The following is a 25,626-nucleotide window of genomic DNA, read 5'->3' as shown; positions in this document are numbered from 1 at the left end:
CGGGCAGCCCGGTGGGGACCGAACCCTTTCATCTCCGGGGCTGTTTGCAGAGCGTGCCCCCCCCCCGTGCCCTTGCCCCTGCCCCCCGATAAACCCGAGGGCAGGGATTCTGTGTCCGGGGCTGTTTGGAGAATCTCACGGCTGTTTATTGGGGTCTGGGACGCATTAGACACGCTGAGAACAAACCTCTCCCACCCACCCCGCTCCCTGCCTGGGACTCGCTCTCACAGCTGCGCTGCGCTGTCAGCTCCATAAATCAAACCCGGGGGGGGGGGAATTGGAAAAAGGGGGGGGGGTCACAGCCAGCCCGGCCCCGCTTCACGGGGGGCCGAGGGGTGCCAGAGGGCTCCCACCGTCGCCCCTAATCTAAATTGGGACCCTCGGGGGCACCCCTGCTTCCCTCCTGCCCCGGGGTCGTGCCCCGGGGACCCCCGGCGTGTCCAAGCCCCGTCCGCAGCTGCTTCGGCTCCGTGGGACGCGGGGTCCCTGGGGGCTGCGTGCCCCCGAGCCCGGTGCTGTTCCCAGGCTCAGCTCCCCGTGGCGAGCAGGGTCCTGGGGGGGGGGGGGGTGGGAGCAGGCTGGGAACCCCCCCATGTCCCCGCCTGACCCCGTGTAGGTGCTGCTGCTGCAGCCGTGTCGTGGTGGTGGCGGTGGTGGTGGCGGTGTCCCAAAAAGAAGAAGGGGCAGGAGCAGTGAGATGAGCCCCAACGCATCGCCTGGGCACCACGGCGCTGTGGCAGAGCCGTGGCACAGCCACGGGTCCCACGCATCCCAAATGCCCCACGCATCCCATACATCCCACGCATCCCATACATCCCACGCATCCCAAATGCATCACGCATCCCATGCACACAACGTGTTCCACGCATCCCCTGCATCCCATGCGCCCCAAATGCCCCATCCATCCCATGCATCCCATACAACCCATGCATCCCATGCACCCCATGCATTCCATGCACCCCATGCGCCCCATATATCCCATTCATCCCATGCATCCCATACAACCCATGCACTCCATGCACCCAATGCACCCCATGCACCCCCTATGTCCCATCCATCCCATCCATCCCATGCATCCCACAGCACAGCCCGGTGTTGACCACCTTGGGGCTCTCCACAACCCAAACCCTTTTGGGACCAGAGCCATCTGCAGGGTTTGGGGCCACGGGGACAGCTGTGCCGGGGGTCTCACACCCACAGGACCACGGGGACAGCGCGTGGCTGCGCCCTACCCATGTCACAGAATCACGGAGCTGCTCTGGGCGCAGGGCTTTGGGGCCGTGGCCGTTTTGGGAACCCCACTCCGCGCCGGGACAGCAGGCAGGCAGCATCATATCAGAAAAATAAGATATTTTTTTTATTTTCCAAGCGGCTGCGTGTGCACACAGAGCGCCCGCGGGGCCGCGCCGCCGTCCCCCTCTCCCCGAGCGCGTCGCCACCACCATCCATCCGCACGCGGGCTGCTCGTTGAGCCGGGTCCCCCCCCACTTTTTTCCTTTAACCCCAGGGGTTTTGGGACCAACCCCCCCCCAACAAGTTCTCTCCCGGCCACGGTGCCGGTGCCGGTGCCGGTGCCGGCGTCGGTGCGGTGCCAGCCCGCGGCCCCGCCGGGCTCCGTCGCCTCCCTTCCCCGCTGCGGTCTTTTGGGGGCTGGCTGTGCCACCGCTGTCTCCGGTGGGGTGCCCGCGGCCCCGGTTCATCTCCGTGCCACCCGCAGCGGGGGCACCCCCCGCACCTTCAGGCAGTTGCCCCCGAGGTCCCTGCGGCCGCCCTGCGGAGAGAGGAGGGGAGAGCTGCGGGGCGCCGGGGCAGCGGGGTGCCCGGGGGTCCCTGGGGAGGGGGGATTTAGGGGAAGGGGGGGGGTGCACGGCTCCGGGGGAAGGGGGTGTATTGTGGAGGAACCGTGCTGAAGTGTTTGGGGGGGGGGAACCGTGCCAAAGAATTTGGGGAGGAACCGTGCCAAAACGCTGCCTGGGATGGACGCGGGTGGATGGACGGACGGACGGACGGACGTGGTGGTGCCCCGTGAGCGGCTGTGGGGTGGGAGTGGGGTCGGGGTCCCAGGAAGGTCCCCACGTCCCCGTCACCCACAGGGACATGGCCCCAATGGGGTGAGGGCTTGGCCCCAGCCAGCTTGACCAGCACAGACCAGCATGGCCCAGTATCACCCAGTACCGCCCAGTAGCCCCCAGCACAGCTCAGTATCCCCCAGCACGGCCCAGTGTCACCCAGCACGGCCCAGTGTCCCCCAGTTCCACCCAGTATCCCCCAGCACAACTCAGTAGCCCCCAGCATATCCCAGTGTCACCCAGCACATCCCAGTATCCCCCAGTATGGCCCAGTATCCCCCAGCACAACCCACCAAAGCCCAGTATGGCCCCAGCACGGCTCAGCCCAGCACCACCCAGCATGGCCCAGCCCAGTTCCAGCCCAGCCCAACCCATTTCCAGCCCAGCCCAGTACAGCCCATTCCCTGCCCAGTACAGCCCATTCCCAGCCCAGTACAGCCCATTCCCAGCCCATTTCCAGCCCTGCCCCAGCGCCAGGAGGTGCAGAGCGGGGGCACCTTGGGGACGCTCGGTGACCTTGTCCCCAAGGTCCTGGGTGCCACCAGAGCTCCCGACCCCTGCAGGGGGTCCCAGGCCAGCGGGGGGACACCCAGGATGGGCTGGGGGGGCTGCGGGGTCCAGCCAAATGAGGGGGGGGGGTGAGGGGAAAGGGCACAATAATTAAAAAGGGAGCAGCAGAAAACGAAAGAGCCCCGACGGCCGCTGCTCCGGGTGACCCGAGGGGACAACGAGGGTCCCGTGGGGACGGTGACAGGTCCATGGCCCCTGCCCCGGGGCTCAGCACCCCCCCCACACTGCCTGGGGGTGTCCTGGGGGTTATGGGGGGGCACCAGCCCCGTGCCCTGCAGCAGGGGAATGGTGTGGGTGGCAGGGTGGGCTCTGCGTGGGGACAGTGCCCGCACCCATGGGTGCCAGCTGGGGACAGCACCGGGGTCACCCTGCAGCCCCCGGCCCCGCGCTGCTGTGCTCATGGGGGGGGCACCGAGCCCCCTGCAGGGGTGTTCAGGGCGCCCTGAGCTCTGCTCCATCACCGCACCGGGCTGCTGCCGTGACCAGGAGGGGCTGGAGGGGCGTGGGGATGGGGATAAAATGGGGATGGGGACAAAACAGGGATAAAAAGGGGATGGGGACAAAACGGGGATGGGGATAAAATGGGGATGGGGATGGGGAGGGGATGGGGACAGGGATAAAAAGGGGATGGGGATGGGGAGGAGATGGGGATGGGGTTAAAAAGGGGATGGGGAGGAGACAGGGCTGGGGATAAAACGGGGATGGGGAGGAGATGGGGATGGGGATAAAAAGGGGATGGGGAGGAGATGGGGATGGGGATAAAACGGGGATGGGGACGGGGATAAAAAGGGGATGGGAATAAATAAAACGGGGACAGGGCCAGGGATGAGACGGGGATGGGGACTGGGATAAAGCAGGGATGGGGATGGGGCTGAGCCGGGCACAGCCCTCCAGCTCTGCGTTCCCTCCCATCCCCATCCCATCCCATCCCATCCCATCCTCGTGCCCCCAGCCCCGGGGTGACTTGAACCCCCCGAGACCCCGCGGCCCGGGCCTGGAGGTGTGGGAGCAGCCCGGCCCTCTGACGCCAGCGGGAGCTGTGGGCGTGCGGCCCCGAGCACGATTTGGCCGCGAGCTCCGGCGGGGGCTGGAGAACCGGAGCCCGGCGACGCGCCGAGCCTCCCTCCCTCCCTCTCCCTCCTCTCCCTCTCAGCCCCACGAGGAGCTGCGGATATCCCCGACCCCTTTTTGGGGAGGGGGCCGTGCCGAGCCCCTTTAAACCCTTCCCCAGCTCACCCCTTTGCGCTGGTTGCTGAGGCAGAAGGTGCAGATGCTGCGGGGCTGCTTGCTCTCCAGCTCGCCCTTGGCGCCGTAGATGGCGCTGAAGCAGGGCTGCCCGTCCTCGCAGCCCTCGCCCAGCAGCAGCACGTTGGCCAGGTGCGAGATGTAGCTGGAGGCCAGGCGCAGGGTCTCGATTTTGGACAGCTTGCGGTCCACGGGCTCGGTGGGGATGAGGGTGCGCAGGGCGGTGAAGGCCGTGTTGACGCTTTGGGTCCGGTCCCGCTCGCGGGCGTTGGCCGCCTGCCTCTGCTTCACCATCACCACCGGCCCCGCTTTGCGGGCCACTTTGCGCCGCGCCTCCACGGCCTCGTAGCACCCCAGCGACTGCTCCGAGGCGTCGCTCTCGCTGCGGTTCTCCTCGTCCTCCGACAGCATGCCCAGGTCCGGGTAGAGCACGCGGGCGGCCACGGGGCGCAGCATGGTGAAAGCCATGGCCGGTGCCCCCCTCCCCGTCGGGGGCAGCCCCCGATGCCGCGGGGAGCCCTCGTCCCCCGCCGCCGCCGCCGGCACGGCCGCCTCTCTCTCCGCCAGCTGCTGCGTCCGAGCGGGGCTGGGACGGCCGGCCGCGGGGGGAACCGGCTTTTATATGGCCGGGGAGGGGCTGCGGATGGAGCCCACCCCCAGCCAGCCCCCAGCAGGACCAGGCAGGAGGCCAGCGTCCTCCTCGCCCCGGCTGGCCGGAGCCAAGCGTTGGCCGTGGCCACTGCGCCCTGGCCCCGCTCCGTCTCGCCGCGGTGCCACGCTCCCGGTTGTGCCGCGGGGGGCACCGGACCCCGAGCCCGGCCCAACCCTAGGGGTCTGTGGGGTGATGCCTTGCTCAGGGTCCCCCCCCGGTCCTTGCTGTCCCCTTGCCAGCAGCGGGTCCCGCAGGGCACTGGAGCTGGGATGGGGCTCAACTGGGAGGCCCCTGGAGGATTGGCAGCGGGTTCCTTCACCGGGGGGGACATCAGCCAGCGGGGGGCATGGCCCACGGGGACAGTTTTGTGCCCTGGGGACGTGAGGTGAGGCCGAGCCCCGCAGCCCCTCGCCCTCTGTGTCCCCAGGGCTGGCACCGTGTGTCCAGAAAGGGACAGGGACGAGGTCCCCTTGGACCCCGCACCCTGCCAGGGGCACGGGCAGCGGAGCGTTTCGTCCTGTTGGCTCTGGGAAAACCAAGTCCTGAGCTCCGGGGGGGGGCAGCAGGAGGGGGGAGGCAAAAGGGGAGAAGGACCCGGCCCCGGGCAAATGGCCCTGGGCTGCTGGGGACGTGGCTGCAGGAGCCGCTGGGCTGGGACCGGGGCCGGTGGTGGCCGTGCTCCCCATCTGGCCACCAGCCCCACGGAGGAATGAGGCAAAAAGGGGGAACTCCGGGAGCTGCTGGGGGCTGGGGGCACAGCGGGCAGGCTGCAAATACCCAGGGAGAGAGGGATTGGGGGGGGGCGTCCTGGCACCCAGAGCCCCACGGCCAAAGCCCTGTGGATCAGGACCAGAGCTTGTGGGGCAGCCTCTGGGCTGTCCCCACGTGTTTTGGGGCTGTGCCGGGGGGCCTGCGCTGTGTGTCCCCCCCCCATGGCAGCAAACGGCCCCTCTGCCCCCCGCGGGGTGCGGGCAGCCCCTCGCCGTGGGGCCCCAGCCCTGTTTTCCTTCACCATTTGTCCGCCTGCGCAGAGCCTGTAAATCACGCTGCAGGGGGGGCGAGGGCCACATCGGGGGGCTGGGAGGGCTGGGGGGGGGGGCGTGCAGCCTGCTTTGGGTTTCTGTGGGGGCATGGTGACGTTGCCCTTGCCGGTTCCATGCCCTACAGCCCCTCACGGGGCATGGGGAGCGGGCAGGTGCCTGCACGGGGCAGGGAGACTGGGGTGGATGGATCGGGGGGGGGGCTGCTAATGATCCCTGGGGGGCTGCAACCTCCTGCAACGGGGGGGACACAGCTCTGGCTGCGGCTCGTCTTGAGCAGAGCAGGGAGAGAAAGACCCCACAGACCCCGCAGGAGCCCCCATCTCCATGCCCACCTCCCCCCCCCCCCCAAAACGGGCGCCCTGCCTGCACCCCGCTGGGTGTGAGCTGGGGCCCCCCCGCCCCGGCCCTGACAGCGCCAAGACGGATGGCAGGGGCTGTGTACTCAGGTGCTGCCGCCCACACATGGCCACCAGCTGACGGGGTGGTGGGGGGGGGACAGCAGGGGAGGGGACCCCGAGCCCCCCCAACCCCGCCGGGTGCCCCCGGGGGCACGGCCACGCGCGGGGTGCCGGTGGCCGGCAGCGGCCTCTGCGGATGGGGCACGTGGGGACACGGGGAGGGAGGGAGCAAAAGGCTTTGGGGCGGCTCCGTGTGCGTTAGGGGCAGTGTGGGAGCGTGCACGAGTGTGCACGAGTGTGCACGAGTGCGTGTGAGTGTGCACGGCACAGGGGATTGGGTGTACACGCGTGTGTGCGCGCGCACAATGGTGCACGGATGTGTGCGCACGGGTATGTGAGCACGTGCCCCCGTGTGTGTGCACTTACACGCCACTTGTGCGAGCGTGTGCACGGCTGTGGGTGTGCACAGCACCCGCCCGCAGCCCCACGCACGTTTCCGAGCCCCGCAGCCCCCAGGTTGATGGTTTTGGGGTGTCCCAAAAGGCCCGGGGGGCCGGCAGCCCCAAGCGCTCGCTGGGAAGTGCCCCCTGCCCTCCCGCTCTGGGGAGTGTTTATCCGGGAGGTGATAGTTAAGTGTAGGAAAATAAACAGGGAGCAGATGGCACGGGGGGCCGGGGCTGCCCCCCGCCCCACCGGGCTGCTCCAGCCCTGCTGGGAAAACACCGCTGCCGGCGAGGCAAATGGATTCCAGACCCTGCGGCCGCGCCGAGCATGTGGCTGCCAGGACGCTGTGCCTGGCCCTGCTGAGGGCTGGAGGAGCAGCAGCCAACCTGCCCCATCCCACCCCAAACCTCCCCATCCCACCCCAAAGCTCCCCATCCCATCCCCAACCTGCCCCATCCCACCCCAAACCTCCCCATCCCATCCCATCCCATCCCATCCCATCCCATCCCATCCCATCCCATCCCATCCCATCCCATCCCATCCCATCCCATCCCCAGCACCCCGTGAGCCCCCCTGCAGCAGGGGGTGCCCAGGACCGACCCCTCTGCCTGTTCCCGTGCCCCTTTTCCCAATTTAGGGCCCAAATTGGGCAGTGCAGGGCAGCGAGGGCCGGGGTCTCACCAAGGGGACGCTGCCCCTACTTGTGAACCTCAGCGGGTGAATCCGTGGGTCCTTGGAGACCCCATGGGTGGGGAAGGACAGCGGAGCGGCTGCGTGGTGCTGGGCCCTCGGCTTGCCCAGCAGGACGGGGTTTGAGAAACCCTTTGAAATGGAGCAAGGGTTCCCTGCAGGAGTTGCCCTGAGCGACTGGGATGGGGACACAGGGATGGGGACGGCGGGATGGGGACAGTGGGATGGGGACACTGGGATGGGGAACACTGGGATGGGGACAGCAGGATGGGGACACCGGGATGGGGACATGGGGTTGGAGACACAGGGATGGGGACAACAGGATGGGGATACGGAGATGGGAACACTGGGATGGGGACAGTGGGATGGGGACACCGGGATGGGGACACGGGGATGGGGCTGCTGCTGGTGGCAGCGGTTCCCAGCAGGTCCCCAAGCCGGTGGCCGTGCCCGGGGCAGCACGGGGTGCCCTGTCCCTCACCCGCCCTACGGGGCCGTACCTGCGGGCCGGTCTGGAAGGCATTACACGGCTGTCGTGCGGGGAAGTCTGTCCCAGTTCCGGAGCCGGGACCCTCCCCAGCATGGCCCAGAGCCGGAGCGGGAGGGAGGGAGCCCACAAAGCGCCTTTGTTCCTGCCCTGGAACGAATGGATTGGAGGCAGCCGGGATCGGCTGTCAGCCGGCGACACCGGAGCCCTCCTGGAGGGTCAGGCAGAGGGAAAGGGGGACAGGTGGAGGGACGGACGGACGGACGGACAGACAGACAGACAGACGGAGCCGCTGCGGGGATGGCAGCCCCAGGGCTGATCCACGCTCCCCGCACCGAGCGGTGCCGCCGGGCGCCCGCTGGCCTGGAGAGGGTCCCCAGGGGGGCTTCCAGCTGGGAGAAGCCCCTGTGGGGTGCAGGATTTTTGTTTTTTTTTTTTTGGGGTCGCAGCTCTGCCCCCCACCCCGCTGCCACTTGCGCAGGGCGCAGCTCCTCGTGCCAGGTGAGCAGAGCCCCCACCAGACGCCCCGGGTGCTGGGCGAGGACCCCTCCCCACCCCTCCCCACCCCGGGGGTCCCATTTCAGCAGGCTGGGGACACCCCGTATCCACCTCCTGCGCTACCAACGGAGCTGCCACCTCGTCCCTCCCCCCCCCCCCCCCCCCCCCCCGCGATCTAAGGAGAGGAAACTTTTTAGCACGCCACAATTCTTCGGAGAAATTTATAGCCCATGAGGGAGCCGCAGCCCAGGGCTGCTCTCGGCGCGAGCGCTTGCAGGGCTTCCTCCCGGCGGGGGCGGCTTTGATGCGGCGCATGCAGCGCAGCCGTGCCCCGGACCCCCCCCAGGACCCGGGCCCTTGCCCTCGTGCAGCCCCCAGCCCACCCTGCCCTTCCTCCCCCGTGCCGCGGGCAGCACCGTGGGGCAGCGCTGCCCTGCCCGTGTCCCCCCCCCCCACCGCTGCCAGGCTCATTTTGTGCCCCGGGGGGGGCAGGATCCGGCCGGCACGGAGCGTGGCCAAGGGGGCAGAGCGAGGGCAGAGGCGTCCGGACGCGGTTCCTGTCCCAGCGCCGCGGCTGAGTCACGGCACGGGGGGGTGACTCAGTGGCCTTTCCCCTCCCTGGACCACGGCTCCAGGCTCGGAGGGATGCCGAGGCGCCCCGGGGATGCTCAGAGTGGCTCCTCCAGCCTGCACGGGGGGCGAGGACGTGGCTACAGAACCGACAGCATCCTGGCTCCTGGCTCAGCACCCGTCCCCGTTCCCAAGCCCTCATCTGCCCGCTGTCACCGGTGCCACTCCTGCCCCGTGTCCCTGCTGCCCTGTGCCATCCCATACCTGCTCCTGCCCCCGCTGACCCCCAGCACCATCCCGCAGAGCCACGAGGCTTTGAGCACCTTTATTCCCGGAGCACGAGTGGGGGTCCCCGCAGCGCCGCTCGGAGATGTGCCCCACGGGGAAGGGGGCGCAGGATGCGTCCGAGGATGGGGCAGGCGGATGGGGGGGCAGGCGAGGCGCAGGCTCTTGTGGGGTCAGCACGGGGCTGTAGGGTGAAGCTTGGGGACGTGGCTGGGCTGTGCTCTGGCACAGCTCGGTCCTGGTTCGGTGATGTCTTGGTTTGGCGAGGTCCTGGTTTGGTGAGGTCCTGGTTTGGTGAGGTCCTGGTTTGGTGAGGTCCTGGCTTGGTGAGGTCTTGGTTTGGTGAGGTCCTGGCTTGGAGCTGTCCCGATTCGGAGCTGTCCCGGTTTGGAGCTGTCCTGGCTCGGTGTTGTCCCGTTTCGGAGATATCCCGGTTTGGAGCTGTCCCGTTTCGGATTTGTCCCGATTCGGAGCTGTCCCGATTCGGAGCTGTCCCGGTTCGGAGCTGTCCCGGTTGCGCCCCTCCCGGCCCCATTCCCGCAGCACAACGCCGCCACCTGCCGGCCGCCCCCCTGGAGCCAGGACCCCCCCCGTGCGCCCTACCGGGACTGGGGTGCGCCCACCCCGACCCCATCCCCATCCCACCGCCACCCCATCCCACCCCCCCCAGCAGGGACAGGACCGGGGATGCTCACCGCGGATCGGACGCACGGGGGGACCTCGGGGGACCCCCATGGGAAGGGTCCCGGATTTTTGGGGAGGGGGGGGTCCCGTTAGAGCAGCTGCGGCGTGGAGGAGCCCAGGTAGGTGCGGAGGTCGCTGAGGGTGGACGGGATGATCTTGGCGGGGATGGTGTCCCGGTTGAGCTCCCGGTGGGCGGCGTAGCGGTGGCACCCCCCGAAGGAGTAGAAATAATCCCCCCCCCGGCTGCCCTTCACCCACAGCACATCGATGGGGGGCACCCGCTCGGGATCCTCCTGGGGATGGGGATGGGGAAGGGGGGGAAACACACACACAGCCCCGTAGCCGTGAGCTTCCCCAGCGGTGCCCCGGCACCTCCGGGAGGGGGTATGGGGAGGGGGGCTCACGGCGCCGTGCGCCCCCCCCCCCGGGTCTCATCCTGCCCACCCCGCTGCCTACCTGCAGGGTCTCCACCAGGCTCCGCACCTTGCCGGGGTCCAGCACGGAGGGGATGGGGCGGATCAGGACCCTCATGGGCACGTTGTGCACCGCCGCGATGTGCTGCGTGTGGATGCTCCCGCTCCCGGTATCGATCCCGGTATCGATCCCGGTATCGATCCCGATCCCGATCCCGGTCCCGGTCCCGGTCTCAGCCATGGTCCCGCTGCCCCCCCCCACCCCGGTGCCGCTCCGCCGCTTCCTGGCCCCGCCGCTCCGCCCCGGCCGCTCCCCTCCGCCCCCCCCGGGGTTTTGCAGAGTCACCGTGAAGCGGCAGCACCGGGAGCACCGGGGGCACCGGGGGCACCGGCCCCCCCCGGCTGCTGGTCCTGCTGGGGTCCCATCCCCTGTCTGCGCCCCCCCTCCCCGGCACCTCCAAATGTCCCGAGCTGGACGCCCCCCCCCCAGGATCTCCAGGTCCTGCTCCCGGCTACGACGTCTGAGGGTGTTTTTGGGGGGGTTCTGCAGCCCTGCGCCCCCCCCCAGGGGGGTGAGACCCCAGGAGCCCCCCGCTTCTGCAGCCCCTGCCCAGGTCCTGGGGGGCACTGGCCCCAGAAATGGCAGCACCAACTGGAGGGGGGGGTCTCCTGCCCACTGGGGGGGGGGCTGCTGGTGATGGGGAAGGGTTTGAGGGGCTCTGGGGGGGCCTTTCACTGCTTGGGTGCTGCTGGGGTTCCCCCCAGGACTGACCCCCCCCAGCTTTCTGCTGCTCCTCCCCAGCCAGGTGCTGTCGGCTGCCCTGGGGGCACCCCTCGACCCCCCCCCCCAGCTCCCCTGCCGCCCCCCAGCCCCGTACAGACGGCCCGAAACACCCCTGGTAGTGGCAGAAATCCCTTTTTTATCCCTGAATTGCATTACAAGTAACACCGCGGGCGGCTGGAGCTCGGTCGGGCTCGTCTCGCCGCGGCCGCCCGAATCCAAAAACCGGGCAGAAAACAAAAAAAAAATTTTAAAAATTAAAAAAAAAAAAAAATCGATCATGCACGGAAAAATTATTGCTGTGGTGTCCGCTATGTACACACCGGGGACGGGCGGCGCCACCCCAGGGGGGGAAACCACGAAACGATGTCCCCCTGCGTGGGACGCGGCGCGTGGCCACCGTGCCCGCGGGGTGGCCACCACGGTGCCCTCGGGACCCGCGGCCACGGTGAGAGGAAGACTACGTGGGGAGGAAGACGGCGTGGGGGGCACGCGAGGTCCGGGCTGAACCCCCAAGGTGTTGGGGGCCAGCAGGGGCTGGGGGGGGGCCGTGGCAGCTCGCGGCCCGAGGTAGGAAGAGGCTCGCTGCGGGGCCGGGGGGGTCCGCGGGGAGGTTGCATAGAATGGCTGGGGTGCCCCCACCGGGCCCCCGTGGCTCCGAGGAAGACGAAGGAGAGCGGTTTTGGCCTCGCTGGGGGGCTTGTGGGGTGTAGAGGGGGGGGCTGCTCGGCCTCCTGGCGTCGCCCCCGCCTCCGTGCCCGCTTTTCGGTGGCTCTCGGGGTCCCGTCCCCGTCCTTGTCCCCGCAGCTCTGTCCCGGGCACGGGGGCGCCGCTGCCTCCTGCGAGCCGTGCGGAAGGGCCGGCGGCCCTCCCCCCCCCTCCAGTCTTGGCAAATAAATAGTGAAAAGGGTAAGTAATAAATAATATAAATAAGAAGAGCGATTAAATAGACTCACCCGAGCTCTGCGGCACCACCGACCCGCTCCTCCTGGGGGGCTGGGGGCTGGCCAGGGGGGGCCAGCAGCAGCCCCAGAAGGGGTTGGGGGGGGTGTGGGGCCGCGATTCGGGTGCGGGTCCTGCCCCGGGGCTGCTCCCATGAGGGTGGGGGGAAGGCAGGGGCCTGGGCTGCGGGTCCCAGGCTCGGAGGCAGGTGTCCGTCTGTCCTGCTGAGCCATCGGTCCTGGCTTTTCAGCCCACGGTCCCATCCCTGGTATGGACCAGGGGAGTTTTTTGCTCCTGGGGGGGTGTGGGGGGGGGGAGCAGCGAGCGTCTTTCCTCCCCGGCGCTTCCCGGGAGGAGGAGAAGCAGCAGCTCTAAATAAATAATAGTAATAAATTAAATAAATAAGCATCAGGAGCTGGGGGGGGGGGGGGAGAGGTCTGTGCCGGGGTGGGGGAAGAGGGTCCTGGGCGAGTCCCCACAGAGAGACCCGCCTGGCTGTGGGGCACGGGGCTGGGGGCACGGGGGCACAACCCAGCCCTTCCTGGGGGTGTGGGGGCACCCTTCTCCTGGGGGGGGGGCAACTGGGAGCTGGGGGCACGCGTCCTGCAGCCACCAGGCAGCCACAAGGACGGCACAGGGATGGGATGGGACGGGTGTGGGGGTGCTGGGTTCGGGGTGGGGTGTCGGAGGAGGCTAGTTCCCTATTGCACAGCTGTGTTCGGAGCCCTTGAAGCAGGCGGACTCGTAGTGCTTGTTGAGGTACGACTTGAGGGCGAAGGTCTTCTCGCACTGCTTGCACTTGTAGTGCTTGAAGGCGGAGTGGGTCTGCATGTGGGCGCGCAGGTTGGAGCGGTCGGCGAACGCCTTCCCGCAGTGGGAGCAGCCGAAGGGCTTCTCGCCCGTGTGCGAGCGCATGTGGCCCTGCAGCAGCCAGGGCCGGCTGAACGCCTTGCCACAGACGTCGCACTTGTGCTTGAGGTTGTGGGTGAGGAGGTGCATGGCCAGGGCGGGCATGGAGACGTACGCCTTGCCGCAGGTCGGGCACTTCCTTGCCATCTTGCTGTCCAGGCTGCGGTGCGTCTGCTTGTGCCGGCTGAGGTTGGAGGAGGTGGCGTAGGTCTTGCCGCACTCGGGGCAGGAGTGGCGGTGGCCGGCGCGCCGCTGGCTCTCGCCGCGCCGCCGCGAGCGCCCGTCGGTGATGAAGAAGGCGTCCATGGAGTAGCTGTCCGTCACCGCCGCCTCCCCGTGGAAGTAGCGGGCCGAGAAGCTGGATTGGGGGCTCTCGGGGTCGCTGTACTCCTCCTGCCCGGGGGCGTAGGCTGGGTCCGGTGGGGGTGCCGCCGGCAGCCCCCGCTTCTTGTCCGAGTCGTAGCTGGAGGGAGCCAGGCAGTGCTGGAGGTACCCTGCGGGGATGACACCACGGGGTCACCGTCCCCCCCCCCCGCCAGGGACAGGTTCTGCCCCGTGCACCAGCCCCGCTTGGAGCCAAAAACGCCCAACGGGGGTGCAAACCAAGGTGCCCCCCACCAGGTTCCCCCGTCCTCATCTGCACGAGGGCTCAGCCTGGCCTGGCTCAGCCAGCAGGATGGGACCCCGGGGAGGAGGGCTGGTGGGAACTGGGTGCCCTGGGGGGCTGCAGCCCCACACAGCCCCCAGATCCATCAGCCTCTGAGGGCTGTCAGCCCCCATCCACATCATCCCACTGGGGCAGGCAAGCACAAAAGGGCCTGGGGAGGTCACCCCATCTCCCCCCATCTCCCCCCATTGCCCCCAGGGAATGTGGCACTCGTGGCTCCCAGAGGCTGCTGCGCCCTAACCCTGGGCTCCCACTGGGGACAGGGACCCGCAATCCGCTCCCAGGGCCGGGGGGGCTCCGTGTCACCCCGTGTGGCACTGCTGCACGCCTCCGTGCAGGTGACACTTTCCCCGTGCCACAGCAGGCGCCACGTGGATGTCCCCGTCCCTCTGCTGCCAGCACACCGTGGGCACTGCGCCGCGTGCTCCGAGGGGCTCCGTGCTGGGCCGGTGGCTAAGGACGAGGGGGGGGGACACAGCTGCCACCCTGGGGTCCCTGTCTTGGTCCTGGCATTGTGTGCAGGGCCAGCTGCAGCCCTGCTGCTGGGGACAGCGGGCTGTGCCATGGGCAGGGGCTCGGTGCCGATGTGTGCCACCAGGGCACCGTGCACGCTCCCCCCCTCTGGGACCCTGCAAACCAGTCCCGATCCCGGCCCCCTCCTGCCCGTGGGACCCCCTCATCGCGGCTGGTTTGTCTCCTCGAGGCCAGGGGTCCCTGTGCTGCGGTGGGGAGGGGTCCGTGAGGCAGCCCCCCCCCCCCCCCCTCGCCGTGCTGACAGTGCGCTCGCACGGGCTGTGCAGAAAGCGCTCTGCTCAGCAATTTCTCCCGCTGCCTCCGAGCACGCAGCAAGGTTATTTCCAGGAGAGCAGCGTCGGCAGCTTCTGCCCAGCTGCAGCACATCCCTCCCCCCACCGTCTTCGGGCTCCCCACCGGGTGGAGGGGGCTGAGGACCCCCCCCTCTTTCTTGGCGAGCATCGCACCCCTGCCCTGGTGGCTGAAGCCTCTTTTTTTGGGGAGCAGCGAGCGGCAGAAAGGGGGGGAGCTCAGCAACCCTGCGTGGCAGGATCAGGCCCGTCCGTGCATCCAGAGGGTCCCCGAGCAGTTGGGACCGTCCAGGACATGGCTTGGGATGAAATTCCCTGGTCCCTGCTCCCAGGACAGACCCCGGGGCTGCCCCTCCGGGGGGGCTCTGCCAAGCACCGGTGGCTCCCAGAGCCCTGCCCGGTGTCACCTCGCAGGTCGGGGCTCCGGGGACCCTCTGGGGACTCAGCACCCCTCCTGCCCAGCCCTTCGCACCCCTCCCAGTGTGCTGGGGAGTGTGTGTGTGTGTGTGGGGGGGTGCTGCCCCCTCCCCACACCCCCCCCCCCCTTCCCGCTGTGCGCCCCGGGAGGTGCCAGCCTGCTCCGAGCTCTCCGAGGGGCTGGGGGCACCGCGGCGAACAATGAAAGCCGCAGGCAGGGCGAGCAGCCTGCTCCCGGCCCCTGCCCACCCCCGGCTGCTTTGTGGCCCCCCCCCTCCAAAAAAAAAAATAACTTGAGGTGCGAAGGAACCAGCCCCACAACCCCCTAAATTTGGGGGAGCCGGGTCCGGCCAGGGGTGCCCCCCACGGTGCCGCTGTCACCGAGGGGACGCGTCCCCAAGGACCAACTTGGGCTGGGTGACCCCCGGCCTGGGGAGAGGGGGGCACAAACCCATCAGGGCCGAGCCCCCCCGATGCTGTCACACTGCCCCCTGCCCCCCCCCGACCCCCTCCCGGCTCCCACCCTCGGCACACAGCGGGGGGACCCCCTCCCCTCACGCCCCCCTCGCCCTGCCCCTGCCGCGCGTCCCCGCGCCCCGGAGCCCCCCAAAACCACCCCAGGCACCCCCCGACCCCTCCTTCTCGCCTTCCCCTCTGCCTCACACAATAGCACGGGGAAGGGGTGTGGGGGGGGGGGGCAAGCCCCGGAGCCCCCCCCCTCCCCCCCCCCGGCCCCCGCACTCACCATCACCGGCGGCGGGGCCGGGCAGCGCGTAGGGGGGCTCCAGGGGGGCGTAGGGGGGCGCGGGGACCCCGGCGACGGGGAAGGCGTCCGCCTTCAGCTTCTTCACCAGGAAGGAGCGGGGCATGGCGGGGTCGGGCCGGGAGCCTTCAGCACCGGACAGCACCGGGAACCGGCACCGGGAACCGGGGGGGGGGTCGGGGGAGAGGTGGGGGGGGGGGGGGGCTCCGTGCGCCCCGCTCCGGGCCGGGCGTGCGGGAGGAGAGGAGCGGGGAACCGAGTGCGAGGGGAGGGCGGCGGGAGGAGGAGGAGGAGGAGGAGGAGGAGGAGGAGGAGGAGGAGGAGGAGGAGGAGGAGGAGGAGGAGGGGGAGGAAGGCAGGCAGCGGGGGGGGGGGGTGGGTGGGGAGGGGGCCGCTCCGCCCGGCCGCGCCCCGAGCCCCTCCGAGCGCCCCCCCTACCCACACGGGAGCGCCGGGCGCTGTGGCACCAAAGTGGGGGGGGAGGATACGAGGAAAGGGGGGGGGGTCCCCGGTCCCCGCCTCCCCCCGCCGCGGACAATGGGGACACGCGGGGCCGTGGGGGGGGGGGCGCGGGGGGCGGCTGCCTCCTGCCGCCTTTGTCTCCCCGCCGCCAGCCCCCGGGGCTTGCAAAGGACACGGGTTGGAGAGGGGGGGGGGATGGATGGATGGAGGGATGCGGGGGCGTCCCCGTGGCTGTCCCCGTCCCCGTTCCCTGTCCCGGTTCCCGTCCCCTGTCCCCATCCCCGTTCCCTGCTCCTAACCCTGTTCCCTGTCCCCGTTCCCGTCCCTTCCCGCTGTCCCCTTTCCCCTTTTCCCAATCCTGGTCCCTGTCCCCATTCCCCCCTCCCAGCCCCCCCAGTCCCATCTGTCCTGCCCTCACCCCTTTCCCCCGTCCCCATCCCTTTTCCCCATCCTTTTTCCCACCTCCTGCCCCTTTCCCGTGCCCCTGTCCCCATCCCTGTCCCCATTGTCCCCCCCCAAGCCCCCACTCTCTGCACCCCCCCGGTGCAGGACGAGGCTCTCCATCGGGTGACACGGGGGGACCCTGCTGGAGGGGTTCTGCCCCCAAATTGTGCCCCCTCCTCCCCAAGACCACCCTGAGCCCCCCAAGCTCCCCAGTGAGCCCCGGAGCGTGCCCAGGGCTTCTGCACCAGCTGGAGGTGGCCAAGGGGCCACGTCCAGGCCCCGCTGGTGGCCCCCCCGGAGCCCTTTGGTTGGGGACACGGTGTCGGGGGGACAAGAGCCAGCCCCGGGCTCCTTCTCCTGTGCCAGGGGCTGGGGGCAGCTCTGAACCTGCTTTGTGTGGCACCCCATAACCCAGGGCACCCCCTAGCCTGGCATTGCCCCATATGGTGCAACATCCCATAGCCCAGAGCACCCCACATTGTCCCACAGCCCTTGGCACCCCATAGCCTGCAGCATCCTATAGCTCAGGGCACCCCATTCCCTACAGCACCCCATAGCCCAGGACACCCCATAGCCTGGCATTGCCCCGTATTGTGCAGCATCCCATAACCCTGGGCACCCCATAACCCATAGCATCCCATAGCCTAGGGCACCCCACAGCCCCGGGCACCCCATACCCTGCAGCATCCCATAGACCAGGGCACCCCATAACCCACAGCATCCCATAGCCCAGAGCACCCCACAACCCTGAGCACCCCATAACCCACAGCATCCCATAGCCCAGGGCACCCCATAGCCCTGAGCACCCCATAACCCACAGCATCCCATAGCTCAGAGCACCCCACATTATCCCACAGCCCTGGGCACCCCATAACCCACAGCATCCCATAGCCCAGGGCACCCCATAGCCCTGGGCACCCCATAACCCACATCATCCCATATCCCAGAGCACCCCACAACCCTGGGCACCCCATAACCCTCAGCATCCCATAGCCCAGGGCACCCCACAGCCCTGGGCACCCCATACCCTGCAGCATCCCATAGCCCAGGGCACCCCATAACCCAAAGGATCCCATAGCCCAGGGCACCTCACAACCCTGGGCACCCCATAACCCACAGCTACCCATAGCCTAGGGCACCCCATAGCCCTGGGCACCCCATAACCCACAGCATCCCATAGCTCAGAGCACCCCATAACCCACATCATCCCATATCCCAGAGCACCCCACGACCCTGATCACCCCGTAACCCACAGCATCCCATAACCCAACACCTCCAAAGCCGCCCCACTCCCCCCACAGCCCCAGGGCTGTCTCCCCTCGCAGCCTGACCCCATTTGGCCCGGTGGCACAGCGGGTCCGGCTGCGCCAAGCCCAAGGTCCCATTTCCCCGAGGCGCAGCCCCGGCCCCGCTGCGCCCCCGCTTTATTCCCCCTTCCTCGCAGGCACGTCTGCAGGACGGGCGATTACTTACGCCCTAGTTGGGCCCGCTGCCCTGCCATTTTTTATATATATATATATATTTTTTTTTCTCTCTCTCTCTAGGCCGTGGTGTAATAAGGGAGGTAATTAAGTGTAAAAGACTGGGGGGGGTTGGAGGGAGGGCTGGGAGAAACGGGGGGGGGGTTGGATAGGAACTGGCTCCTTTCAGAGGCAGGGGACTGAGATAATGTATGGTAATAACCCGCAATCAGACCCGCGGAGCTGTGCTAATATTGCTGACTGCAGCACGCCTGGGGCCCCCCCGGCCTGCCCCCGCCACGCTTTTTTTTTATTTTTTGCTTTTTTTCTTTTTTTTTGGGGGGTGGGGGGAGAAGAGCCGAGAAGAAAGGCTCGGGCGCACTCCTGGAGCGCGCCTGGGTGAGGGTTGAAGCCGTCCCTTCCCGAGCAGCTGTATGGAAATAATCCTGCGAGCTCGCGGGGCTGGGGGGCGACCGATCCCCCGTGGAGATGGGGGGGGGGGAAAAGGATGGAAGAGAGGGGGCGGCAGGGGGTCCGATGGGCGAGGGTCTCCGGGGGGTCCTGGTTGTGGGGTTGGGCTCCCCAGGAGCATCCCCAGGGGTGTGCGGGGTGCAGGGAGGGGGCTGGACCCCCCCACCCCGTCAGCTCCTTGCAGGGGCTGTGGGATGCACCCAGCTCCCAGGACGGGACGAGCCCCCCCCTCCCCGCAGTGCCCCCACAGCTCCTGCTGCTCCTCAGCCCCCTCCTCTCTCCCCTCACACCCCCTCTCCATGCCCACGGGGCCGGATCCTGATGGACACCCGGAGCTGGGAAGGGGGCTGCGGGACCCCCCCCCCCCTCACCCCCCCGGCCTTATCAATTATCAATTCCAGCCTCGTCCTTCTCGCAGCCGGGGCCGGGAGCTGGGATCTGCATGGTTAAGGCACAGCGGAGCGGGGGTCCCGAGGGGAGCAGATTGCCAGACAAAGAGCCGGGGACAAAGGCCCGGCTGCCTCGTGCCCCGGGGAAGGGGCGCACGCGCGTGCGGCGACCGGGTGCCGCCCGGTGTCCCCCCCCCCTTGCCCCTTCCTCGGTGCCCCCCTCCCGGTTTCCCCCGTTAACGGGGTCTGGGTGCAGCCGGGCACCGGGTGGCACGGCCCTGGCGTGGGTCCCCGGCTGTCCAGCTCATCCCGACCTGCTTTGGTGTCCCCCGGTGCTATAAAAGCTGCTGTCTGCCCCCCCCCAATGACAGCAAATCTCCTGGTCTCTATATCCCCGGGGTGGGGGGCACATTTATCCCTGCTCTCCTCAGCCCCCTGCAGCCCCCCCTTCATGGCAATGGGGACGGGAATACTGCTGGGGGACGGGGCTGATGGCACAAAGGGTGCACGGGTGGGGGCACCCTTGGGGGGGGGACACCGTGCCAAACACCACCCAGACCCCCCAGGGAAGGGACGAGCGGTGACCCCAGCACCGCTTCGCACCCAACACCCCCATGCTGATTTAGGGGAGTGCCTGGGGGGGGTGAGGGGGAGGTGGCACAGCACCCAGGGGCGCAGGGTCCCGGTGCCGGGGGGGGGGGAGGAAGGCAGCGGGGGGTGGGCGCGGAGGCCGAAGTGCTGAGCAATCTCCTTCTATTTGAACCCGGGCGCTCAGGCCGGGCACCGCAGGCTGCAGTAATCGGCGGAGGTGAAGAACCCGTAGATGTTGACGAGGGGGAACATGAGCAGGGCGCCCAGCAGGGACCCCAGCTGCTCCACCGCCCCGTACCACACCAGCGCGCTGTGGCTGCGGCTCCGCAGGATCACCCCGGCCATCACCTTCACGTAGGAGAGCGTCCCGGTGAACAGCACCCAGGAGAGGACCTGGAGGCGCAGGGGAGAAGCGGTCAAGCGGGGCCGCGGCGGGTTATGGGGTGGGGTGAACCCCCCCGGGGTTGAGGGACCCCCCCCCCCTCTCCAAGGACTTACGATGACGACGTCGCCCCACTGGGACTGCTGCAGGAGCGGGCAGGGGCTCATGACGGCGATGGCCATGTTGTAGGCACCAAAAACTGTCCCTGCCAAGGACAGGGCGCCCAGCAGGACCAGGGACCTGCAAGGGACAGGCGGGTGACACCGGGGAGCGCCAGCCCAGCCCGGGGACGAGGCACCTTTTCTCCCTCAGAACCCCAAAAAGGGGTGGTTTTGGGGGCTCCGTACCCACCTGCCGGGCAGGAACATGGCCACGATGCAGGCGAGGGGGTTGGCCATGGAGCTGAGCGTGGCCGAGAGGTGGTAGGCGGCGTTGCCGTAGGGCAGGCAGGAGTAGGACTGCACCGACGGCAGCACCCCGTTGGTCAGGGAGCTCACCCAGGCGATCAGGAGGTAGATGAAGGCGAGCTTGGCCAGCGGGTGGGACGCCGTCTCCAGGTGGTCCTCCATGGGCCGCTTGTTTTTTTTTGGGCACGGGCAGCCCCCGCCTCGCCCCGAGCCGGCTCCGTCCTCGGGGATGCGGTCGAAGGAACTGAGGATGATGGTGCTGGGGAAGAGCTGCTGCTGCGACAGCTCCCAAACCTTAGGCTGCCTGGCGAGGAAGAAGAAGGCCACCAGGCAGGCCACCATCATCCCAGTCATGAGGAGGAAGAAGAGGAGGGTGGAGAAGTTGGCTGGAAGGTAGCGAGTCTCCATCTGGAAGACGAGGCTCTCCACCGTCGTGTTGCCGGAGGTGATGTTGACCAGGCGGGTGACGTTGATGCAGCTGGAGATGCCGGAGCCCTGTCCCAGGGCGATGAGAGCAGGGATCAGCCCGCTGAGCCCTTCCCCGATGAAGAAGGTGGTGAGGTACTGGGGCTCCAGCTGCATCATGAAGGGCAGGAATGTGACGGAGGAGGTGCAGTCCACCAGGGCCAGGAAGAAGGTGAGGACGAGGAAGGCGGTGCTGTGGGGCGTCCCCGCGATGGGGGACGTCTGGTTCCAGAGGAAAGCCAGCAGCAGGCAGGCCACCACGCCCAGGGACACCACCACGTAGATGACGGCCACCTCCTTCAGCAGGCCGGGCCAGAAGCGGTGCATGAGGGTGACGAAGAGCGGCCCCACGTTGGCCATCTGGATGATGATGGTGATGTAGGAGGGCAGGTCCCACTGCTCCGGCAGCACCCTCACCAGCAGCGGCAGCTCGACCCACAGCCCGTTGATGGCCACCCAGGAGCCCGTGCCAAAAACGCAGGCCAGGAGGTGGGTGAGCAGCGCCATGGCTCAGCCCCCGGCGCCCCCCACTCCAGGGCGATGCCGCCGTGCTGTGGGGAGAGGCTGGGCTCAGCGACACGGCTCAGCACCCCCCCAGGACCCCTATCCCGGCCCCCCCTTGCCCGTGTCACCCCCCTGCAGGCGTCCGCAGCCGCTCCTCTTTTATTGCCAGGTGGGCGCGGGACGCGGAGAGCGGCACGGCGCAGCCCGGCACCCCCCTGTCCCGGGGGTGAGACCCCCCCCAGCACCTCAGGACCCCCTCCTGCTGCCCGCAGCTGGTGCCACGGGACCCCCTTTGCCCTGCCTGCGGCACCTGCCCTGCGCTGGGTTGGGCCCCGTTCCGGAGAGCCAAGGCCACGCAGCGCCAGGCACGGAGCCAGGACGGGGACCTGGAAACGTGTTGGACCTGGCCCTGCTTATGGCACAGCCTGGCACAGCACGGCACAGGAGGCACGTGGATCTCACCTGGGGGCTGCGGGGCTTGTGCAGCCTCTCCCCTGGGACCCCAGACCTCGTCCTTCCCACCGCATCCGCGGGCAACGCCGAGCGGCGCCCTTCTCCTCCCCGCCGGTGCCGTAGGAGCCCAGCAGGCTCCGGTGGCCACGGGGGAGAAGGGCCCCAGGGCCCCACCTGCAAAACTGGCCCTGGCTCATACCAGCCAAGCTGAGTCAGCCCCACACCTCACCCCCTGCCCAACCCCGGCACCTGCTGCCCTTCCGTGCGCCCAGGTTCCTGCGCCCGCTCCCCACCAGCCTCCCGGAGACGTTGGGGGACCCCCAATATCCGTGCCCCCGAGCCCCCGGGGAGGGCAGGGGGGTGCAGGACGAGCGGCCACAACTTCAGGGCTGAGCCCTGGCGGAAGGATCCTGGTGTCCAGGGGCTGAACCCAGGGCAGGGTAACGGCCCACAAACGGCCTCATCCTGGCCGGGAAGTGTCAGGGACGTTGGGAGGGAGCGGAGGTGAGGAAGAGTCGGGCTCCTGACCTGAGAAGTCCCCGGGGAACCTCCGGGGCACCTCCCCTGGGGAAACTCACTGTGCTTTTTGGGAACCGGAGGCAGCACGCTGGCGGCAGCGAGTCCTTGCTGCCTGCCGGGGGGCCGTGACGTGAGCCGGGCACGTCACTGCCTCCGGATGCAGATGGGTGGCAGCACGGTGTGCTCCTGCTCCTGCTCCTGCTCCCAGTAGGCAGACTCACCCCGGCTCTGGGAGCAGCTGGCGGGGGTCCCGCGGGTCTCCTGCCTCCCGCTCGGCTCCGGCGCTGATTTTTCAGGGCACCTGCCCCAGGTCGGGGGGGCGCAGGAGGTGCCGGGGGGGCTCGCGAGCCATGGGGACGGTCGGTTGCTGGTGCAGGGCGAGGTGAGACACAAAGCAGAGGAAAGGATGAGGGAGAATCGCGGTGGTCCTCGGAGAGATGAGCGCCCGGGGGGGTAGGGGGATCAAATCCCACCCTGCCCACCCACCCCAGGGACCCCTGCCCACCCTGCAGGAATGGGAAGAGCCGGAGGGGGCTGGGGCTCAGGGACCCCTTTCCTTCTCCCCCCATCCAGCACTCGTGGGTCCCCTGGGGCTGCCAGCACAGCCCACGTCCCCTGGGCCACCACGGGACCGGCCACCGGGTCCCACTCACCTCCCTGCCACCGAGCCCAGCTCGCCCCACGCAGCCTCTCGGGGGCCTTTAAGCTCCAAACCCAGCCCCGGTGGCCAAAGTCCAGCCGTGTCCCCTCCTAACCCTGTCCCTGCCTGCTCGGGGACAGCCCAGCCCGTGTCCTGTCCCCGTGGGCAGCTGTCCCCTCGTGTCCCCACGTGCTGCCAGGGCCAGCCCCGTGCTCTCCGCCTGCCCCCCGCGCACCCCGCCTGGTGCCGGTGATTATTCCTGGATGTGTCACACGCTTTGCCCTTGTCCCCAGCTGAATGGTGTCCCACCTATTTCGGGCGTGCAAATGTCACCGAGCGGCGGCTGGGATGGCAGCAGGGCCACGGGCTGTGCCGGGTGGCTCGGGGACACCGAGCGCAGCCAGCACGGGGGTGCGTGGCCGGGATGCGGCCGCCCCACGGGGCGCACGCCACGCGTAAATGCTCCTCTGGCACCTCCACCTCACCCTGGGGACCCTGGGGACCCTGTGGGACGTGACCGGGCGCTCAGCCATGCCACGAGCCGGCGGATGAGACGCTCGCATCACCCAGGAGCTGGAGGGGTGCGGGGGGACAGAGGCCAGCTGGTTTTTTTTGGCAACCTGGCGCTGGCTCGTCCCAGCACCCAGCTCCCCGGGACGCCTCGCTCCAGCTCTTCCCCCAGCACCCACAGGGTGTCGCTGGGCGAGCAGGCTGCAAATACCTTGTGCAATGCCCTGCCTGTCCCCTGCCTGTCCCCTGCCTGTCCCCTGCCTGTCCCCTGCCTGTCCCCTGCCTGTCCCCTGCCTGCTCTGCCCATGCCCAGCCCCCCTGGGGTCCTCACCAGCCCCTGCACCAGGCTCAATCCTGCCCCTATCATCCCCATGTGGGATCCAGGAGCGGTGGGGGCCCTTTTTTTGGGGGGTTCCCGTGGTCTCTGGGCCCCGTTTTGGGGGTGGCAGCTCCAGGATGGTGTGCGGGGGCTTGTGCTGGCGCAGCTGAGCCCCCAGCTCCCGGTGGGGCCGGCGATTGTCCTGGGTTAATTCGGCAGCACAAAGGAGCCGCGCAGCCTCCGCCAGCCTTTCCCCAGGGCTAATTGGCTTCGTCGCAGGGGCTCGGGGACGGGGACGGGGAGGGCACAAAGGGGGTGACAGGCGTGGGACCGAGCTCCGTGCCTCTCGCCCCAAATCCTGCCGGCACGTGCCGCCTGCCGTGCCTGGTGGGGAGGGGGCTGTGTCCCCCCCCCCGCCCCGTGCCGTGCAGCAGCTGAGCCCCGGCCCCGGCCCCTCTGCACCCCCCCGGCAGATGCGAGCGAAGGCCCCGGAGGCAGATGGCAACATTTGGTCACCGAGACGTCTTCCACGGGACTTCACCGGGCTCGGGCAGGCCCACCGGGAAGCCCCCTCCGTTTCCCCACGTGCCCCCCCATGGGTGAAACGGCACCGGAGGGTGCAGCGGGGTGCCGGGGATGTGGGTGATGGGGAGGAGCAGCCGGGGAGAGTTGGGGGTCTGTCCTTGAGCCCCCCGCACCCCAGAGACCCCCGATTCCCCCAGGATATCGCGTGCACCCAGCGGTGCCCCAGTTTTCCCAGTCCAAGGGTCCAGTTGGATGGGCACCGGGGAGCCCAACCGGGGCGCAGGGACCTGCTGGCGGGTCACTACCCATGGCCCCTTCCTCCCCTCCATCCTCCTCCTCCTCCTCCTCCTCTCGGCTCCCCCCGTCCCCATTTGCATCCCATTTCCATGTGAATGGAGCAGGTCAAGTTGAAAGTTGAAAGCTGGCGCTGGGGGGGGGGGGGGGGGGGGCGCCTGGGGAAGGGGCCTCTGCCCGAGGTGAGAGCCCAACAAAAGGGGGCCGCATCCCCAGGGCACGGCGCTCGCCAGCCCTCGGCCACGGCCCCGGCCCCGGCCCCGTTGCAGCCACCATCTGCGGGCCTGGTGCTGCTCAGACAAAAGCCTCGCACCCGGCACGGCCCCATCTGGCGGGGCCCCCGCACCCGGGCACGAGCCTGGCTGCGGGGAGCAATTTGGAGAGCCGGGCAGCATCCAGCCCTGAGGGTGATGGGGAGCGAGGCCGTGCCCGTTGGAGCCCCCCCCTGCCAGCCCCGCAGCCCCCGGGGCAGCTCCCTGCGCCCACCCCGGGCAGGGAGAGGAGCGGGGAAACTGAGGCAGGGAGCAGGGGGTGGCTGGCACGGGGCCGCTGCGCGATGCCGGGTCCCTTCCCCAGCTCCAGAGCTGTTTGTAGCCTCGTCTGGGTGAGTGGCTGTAATTAAGAGCCAGCAATTAGCACGTGCCAGGTGAGTGTGGCAGCGGAAGGAAGGGTCCCGTGGGGAGCACAGACCAGGAGACCAAACCCTTCCCCGGATCCGGGGGCTGAGCCGGGCCCCGTGCCAGGCACCCACCACCCCGCAGGGCGATGCCAGGCACCCGCAGCCACCTCCACCCAGCTCCTACAGGGAGGCTTTGGCCTCTGAGCCCTCTTTATTATTATTTTTTTTAGCTCTTTCGTGGCTGCCTTTCACTCCTGGGGGGTCCTGGAAGCTGCACGTGCAGGCACCCAGCCCCGAGCACCCGTGGGAGGCGAGCACGGAGCCAGCACCGGCACCCACCCACCCCTGCCCCGTTCCTGCCCGCTCCGGAGCCGCGGGACGGGCGGTGAATGGGGCGCTCAGGGCATGCTCCTGCGTTGGGCTGCCCTCCCCAAATCCATCCCCGGTTTCCCCCCCCGGGGAGGGCGAGGCAGCGGGGCGCTGTCTGGCTGCAACGCCCTGCTCCGAAAGCACCCGGCGTGCCCGGGCAGCTGCCTGCAGCCGCCTCCTGCAGCCCTCTTGGGTGCTGCTGGCACAAGGGGGGGGGGACACACAGAGCCTGGTTGCTCCCACCGGGCAGATGCCCACAGCTCTGCCCCCACCCGTGGCACCCGGTGGTGCTTTTCCAGCCAAAACCATCCTCCAGGTCCACCTTTATCCGAAAGAACCCCCCCCAGCCCAGTGCAGCTCTGGTGTTTGCTCTCCCAGTTTCGCCCAGCTCTTCTCTCCCGTCGCCTCTTTCTCTTGCTTCCACGAGCGTTTTGCAATGCTCCCTGCTGTCC

The 25,626-nt window shown here is 68.8% G+C and overlaps 4 protein-coding genes across 5 annotated transcripts; all 4 read right to left on the bottom strand.

Annotated features, from left to right (window-relative positions):
* Positions 1-1,587: 1,587 nt before the first annotated feature.
* Positions 1,588-4,352, bottom strand: TCF15 (transcription factor 15). Its single transcript, XM_032198457.1, has 2 exons — positions 3,876-4,352; positions 1,588-1,771 (listed from the first exon to the last, which is right to left on the bottom strand). The coding sequence occupies exons 1-2, from the start codon at positions 4,350-4,352 to the stop codon at positions 1,697-1,699; spliced, it is 552 nt and encodes a 183-aa protein (XP_032054348.1). The 3' UTR covers positions 1,588-1,696.
* Positions 4,353-9,424: 5,072 nt separating this feature from the next.
* SRXN1 (sulfiredoxin 1) lies at positions 9,425-10,298 on the bottom strand. Its single transcript, XM_032198283.1, has 3 exons — positions 10,092-10,298; positions 9,647-9,928; positions 9,425-9,456 (listed from the first exon to the last, which is right to left on the bottom strand). Exons 1-2 carry the CDS (start codon positions 10,287-10,289, stop codon positions 9,725-9,727), a joined length of 402 nt encoding a protein of 133 aa, XP_032054174.1. The 5' UTR covers positions 10,290-10,298; the 3' UTR covers positions 9,425-9,456; positions 9,647-9,724.
* An 819-nt stretch (positions 10,299-11,117) lies between these two features.
* On the bottom strand, positions 11,118-15,457 carry SCRT2 (scratch family transcriptional repressor 2). The gene is made up of 3 exons (XM_032198320.1): positions 15,334-15,457; positions 12,488-13,174; positions 11,118-11,880 (listed from the first exon to the last, which is right to left on the bottom strand). The coding sequence occupies exons 1-3, from the start codon at positions 15,455-15,457 to the stop codon at positions 11,141-11,143; spliced, it is 1,551 nt and encodes a 516-aa protein (XP_032054211.1). The 3' UTR covers positions 11,118-11,140.
* Positions 15,458-19,313: 3,856 nt separating this feature from the next.
* SLC52A3 (solute carrier family 52 member 3) lies at positions 19,314-22,020 on the bottom strand. Of its 2 annotated transcripts, none has more exons than XM_032198341.1 (4): positions 21,908-22,020; positions 19,902-20,973; positions 19,667-19,790; positions 19,314-19,561 (listed from the first exon to the last, which is right to left on the bottom strand). In XM_032198341.1, exons 2-4 carry the CDS (start codon positions 20,927-20,929, stop codon positions 19,349-19,351), a joined length of 1,365 nt encoding a protein of 454 aa, XP_032054232.1. In that variant the 5' UTR covers positions 20,930-20,973; positions 21,908-22,020; the 3' UTR covers positions 19,314-19,348. The 2 variants fall into 2 exon arrangements, with proteins under 2 accessions (XP_032054232.1, XP_032054233.1); XM_032198342.1 differs by having other exon boundaries at positions 21,958-22,020.
* Positions 22,021-25,626: the final 3,606 nt, after the last annotated feature.

The sequence above is a fragment of the Aythya fuligula genome, chromosome 16 (assembly GCF_009819795.1).
Source record: "Aythya fuligula isolate bAytFul2 chromosome 16, bAytFul2.pri, whole genome shotgun sequence".
NCBI classification, from domain to species: Eukaryota; Metazoa; Chordata; class Aves; order Anseriformes; family Anatidae; genus Aythya; species Aythya fuligula.
The sequence above is the reverse complement of the archived record's forward strand: the minus strand, read 5'-3'. Positions and strand labels throughout refer to the sequence as shown.

Coding starts and splice junctions, on each gene's coding strand:
- TCF15 (XM_032198457.1), bottom strand. CDS start 4,352: ATGGCTTTCACCATGCTGCGCCCCGTGGCCGCCCGCGTGCTCTACCCG. Junction 1,772..3,875: donor TCAGCAACCAGCGCAAAGGG/GTGAGCTGGGGA, acceptor CTCTCTCCGCAG/GGCGGCCGCAGGGACCTCGG.
- SRXN1 (XM_032198283.1), bottom strand. CDS start 10,289: ATGGCTGAGACCGGGACCGGGACCGGGATCGGGATCGGGATCGATACC. Junction 9,929..10,091: donor GCCTGGTGGAGACCCTGCAG/GTAGGCAGCGGG, acceptor CCCCATCCCCAG/GAGGATCCCGAGCGGGTGCC.
- SCRT2 (XM_032198320.1), bottom strand. CDS start 15,457: ATGCCCCGCTCCTTCCTGGTGAAGAAGCTGAAGGCGGACGCCTTCCCC. Junction 13,175..15,333: donor CGGCCCCGCCGCCGGTGATG/GTGAGTGCGGGG, acceptor TCATCCCCGCAG/GGTACCTCCAGCACTGCCTG. Junction 11,881..12,487: donor CTGCTTCAAGGGCTCCGAAC/ACAGCTGTGCAA, acceptor ATCGCGGCCCCA/CACCCCCCCCAACCCCTTCT.
- SLC52A3 (XM_032198341.1), bottom strand. CDS start 20,929: ATGGCGCTGCTCACCCACCTCCTGGCCTGCGTTTTTGGCACGGGCTCC. Junction 19,791..19,901: donor GCCATGTTCCTGCCCGGCAG/GTGGGTACGGAG, acceptor TGTCCCTTGCAG/GTCCCTGGTCCTGCTGGGCG. Junction 19,562..19,666: donor AGTGGGGCGACGTCGTCATC/GTAAGTCCTTGG, acceptor CTGCGCCTCCAG/GTCCTCTCCTGGGTGCTGTT.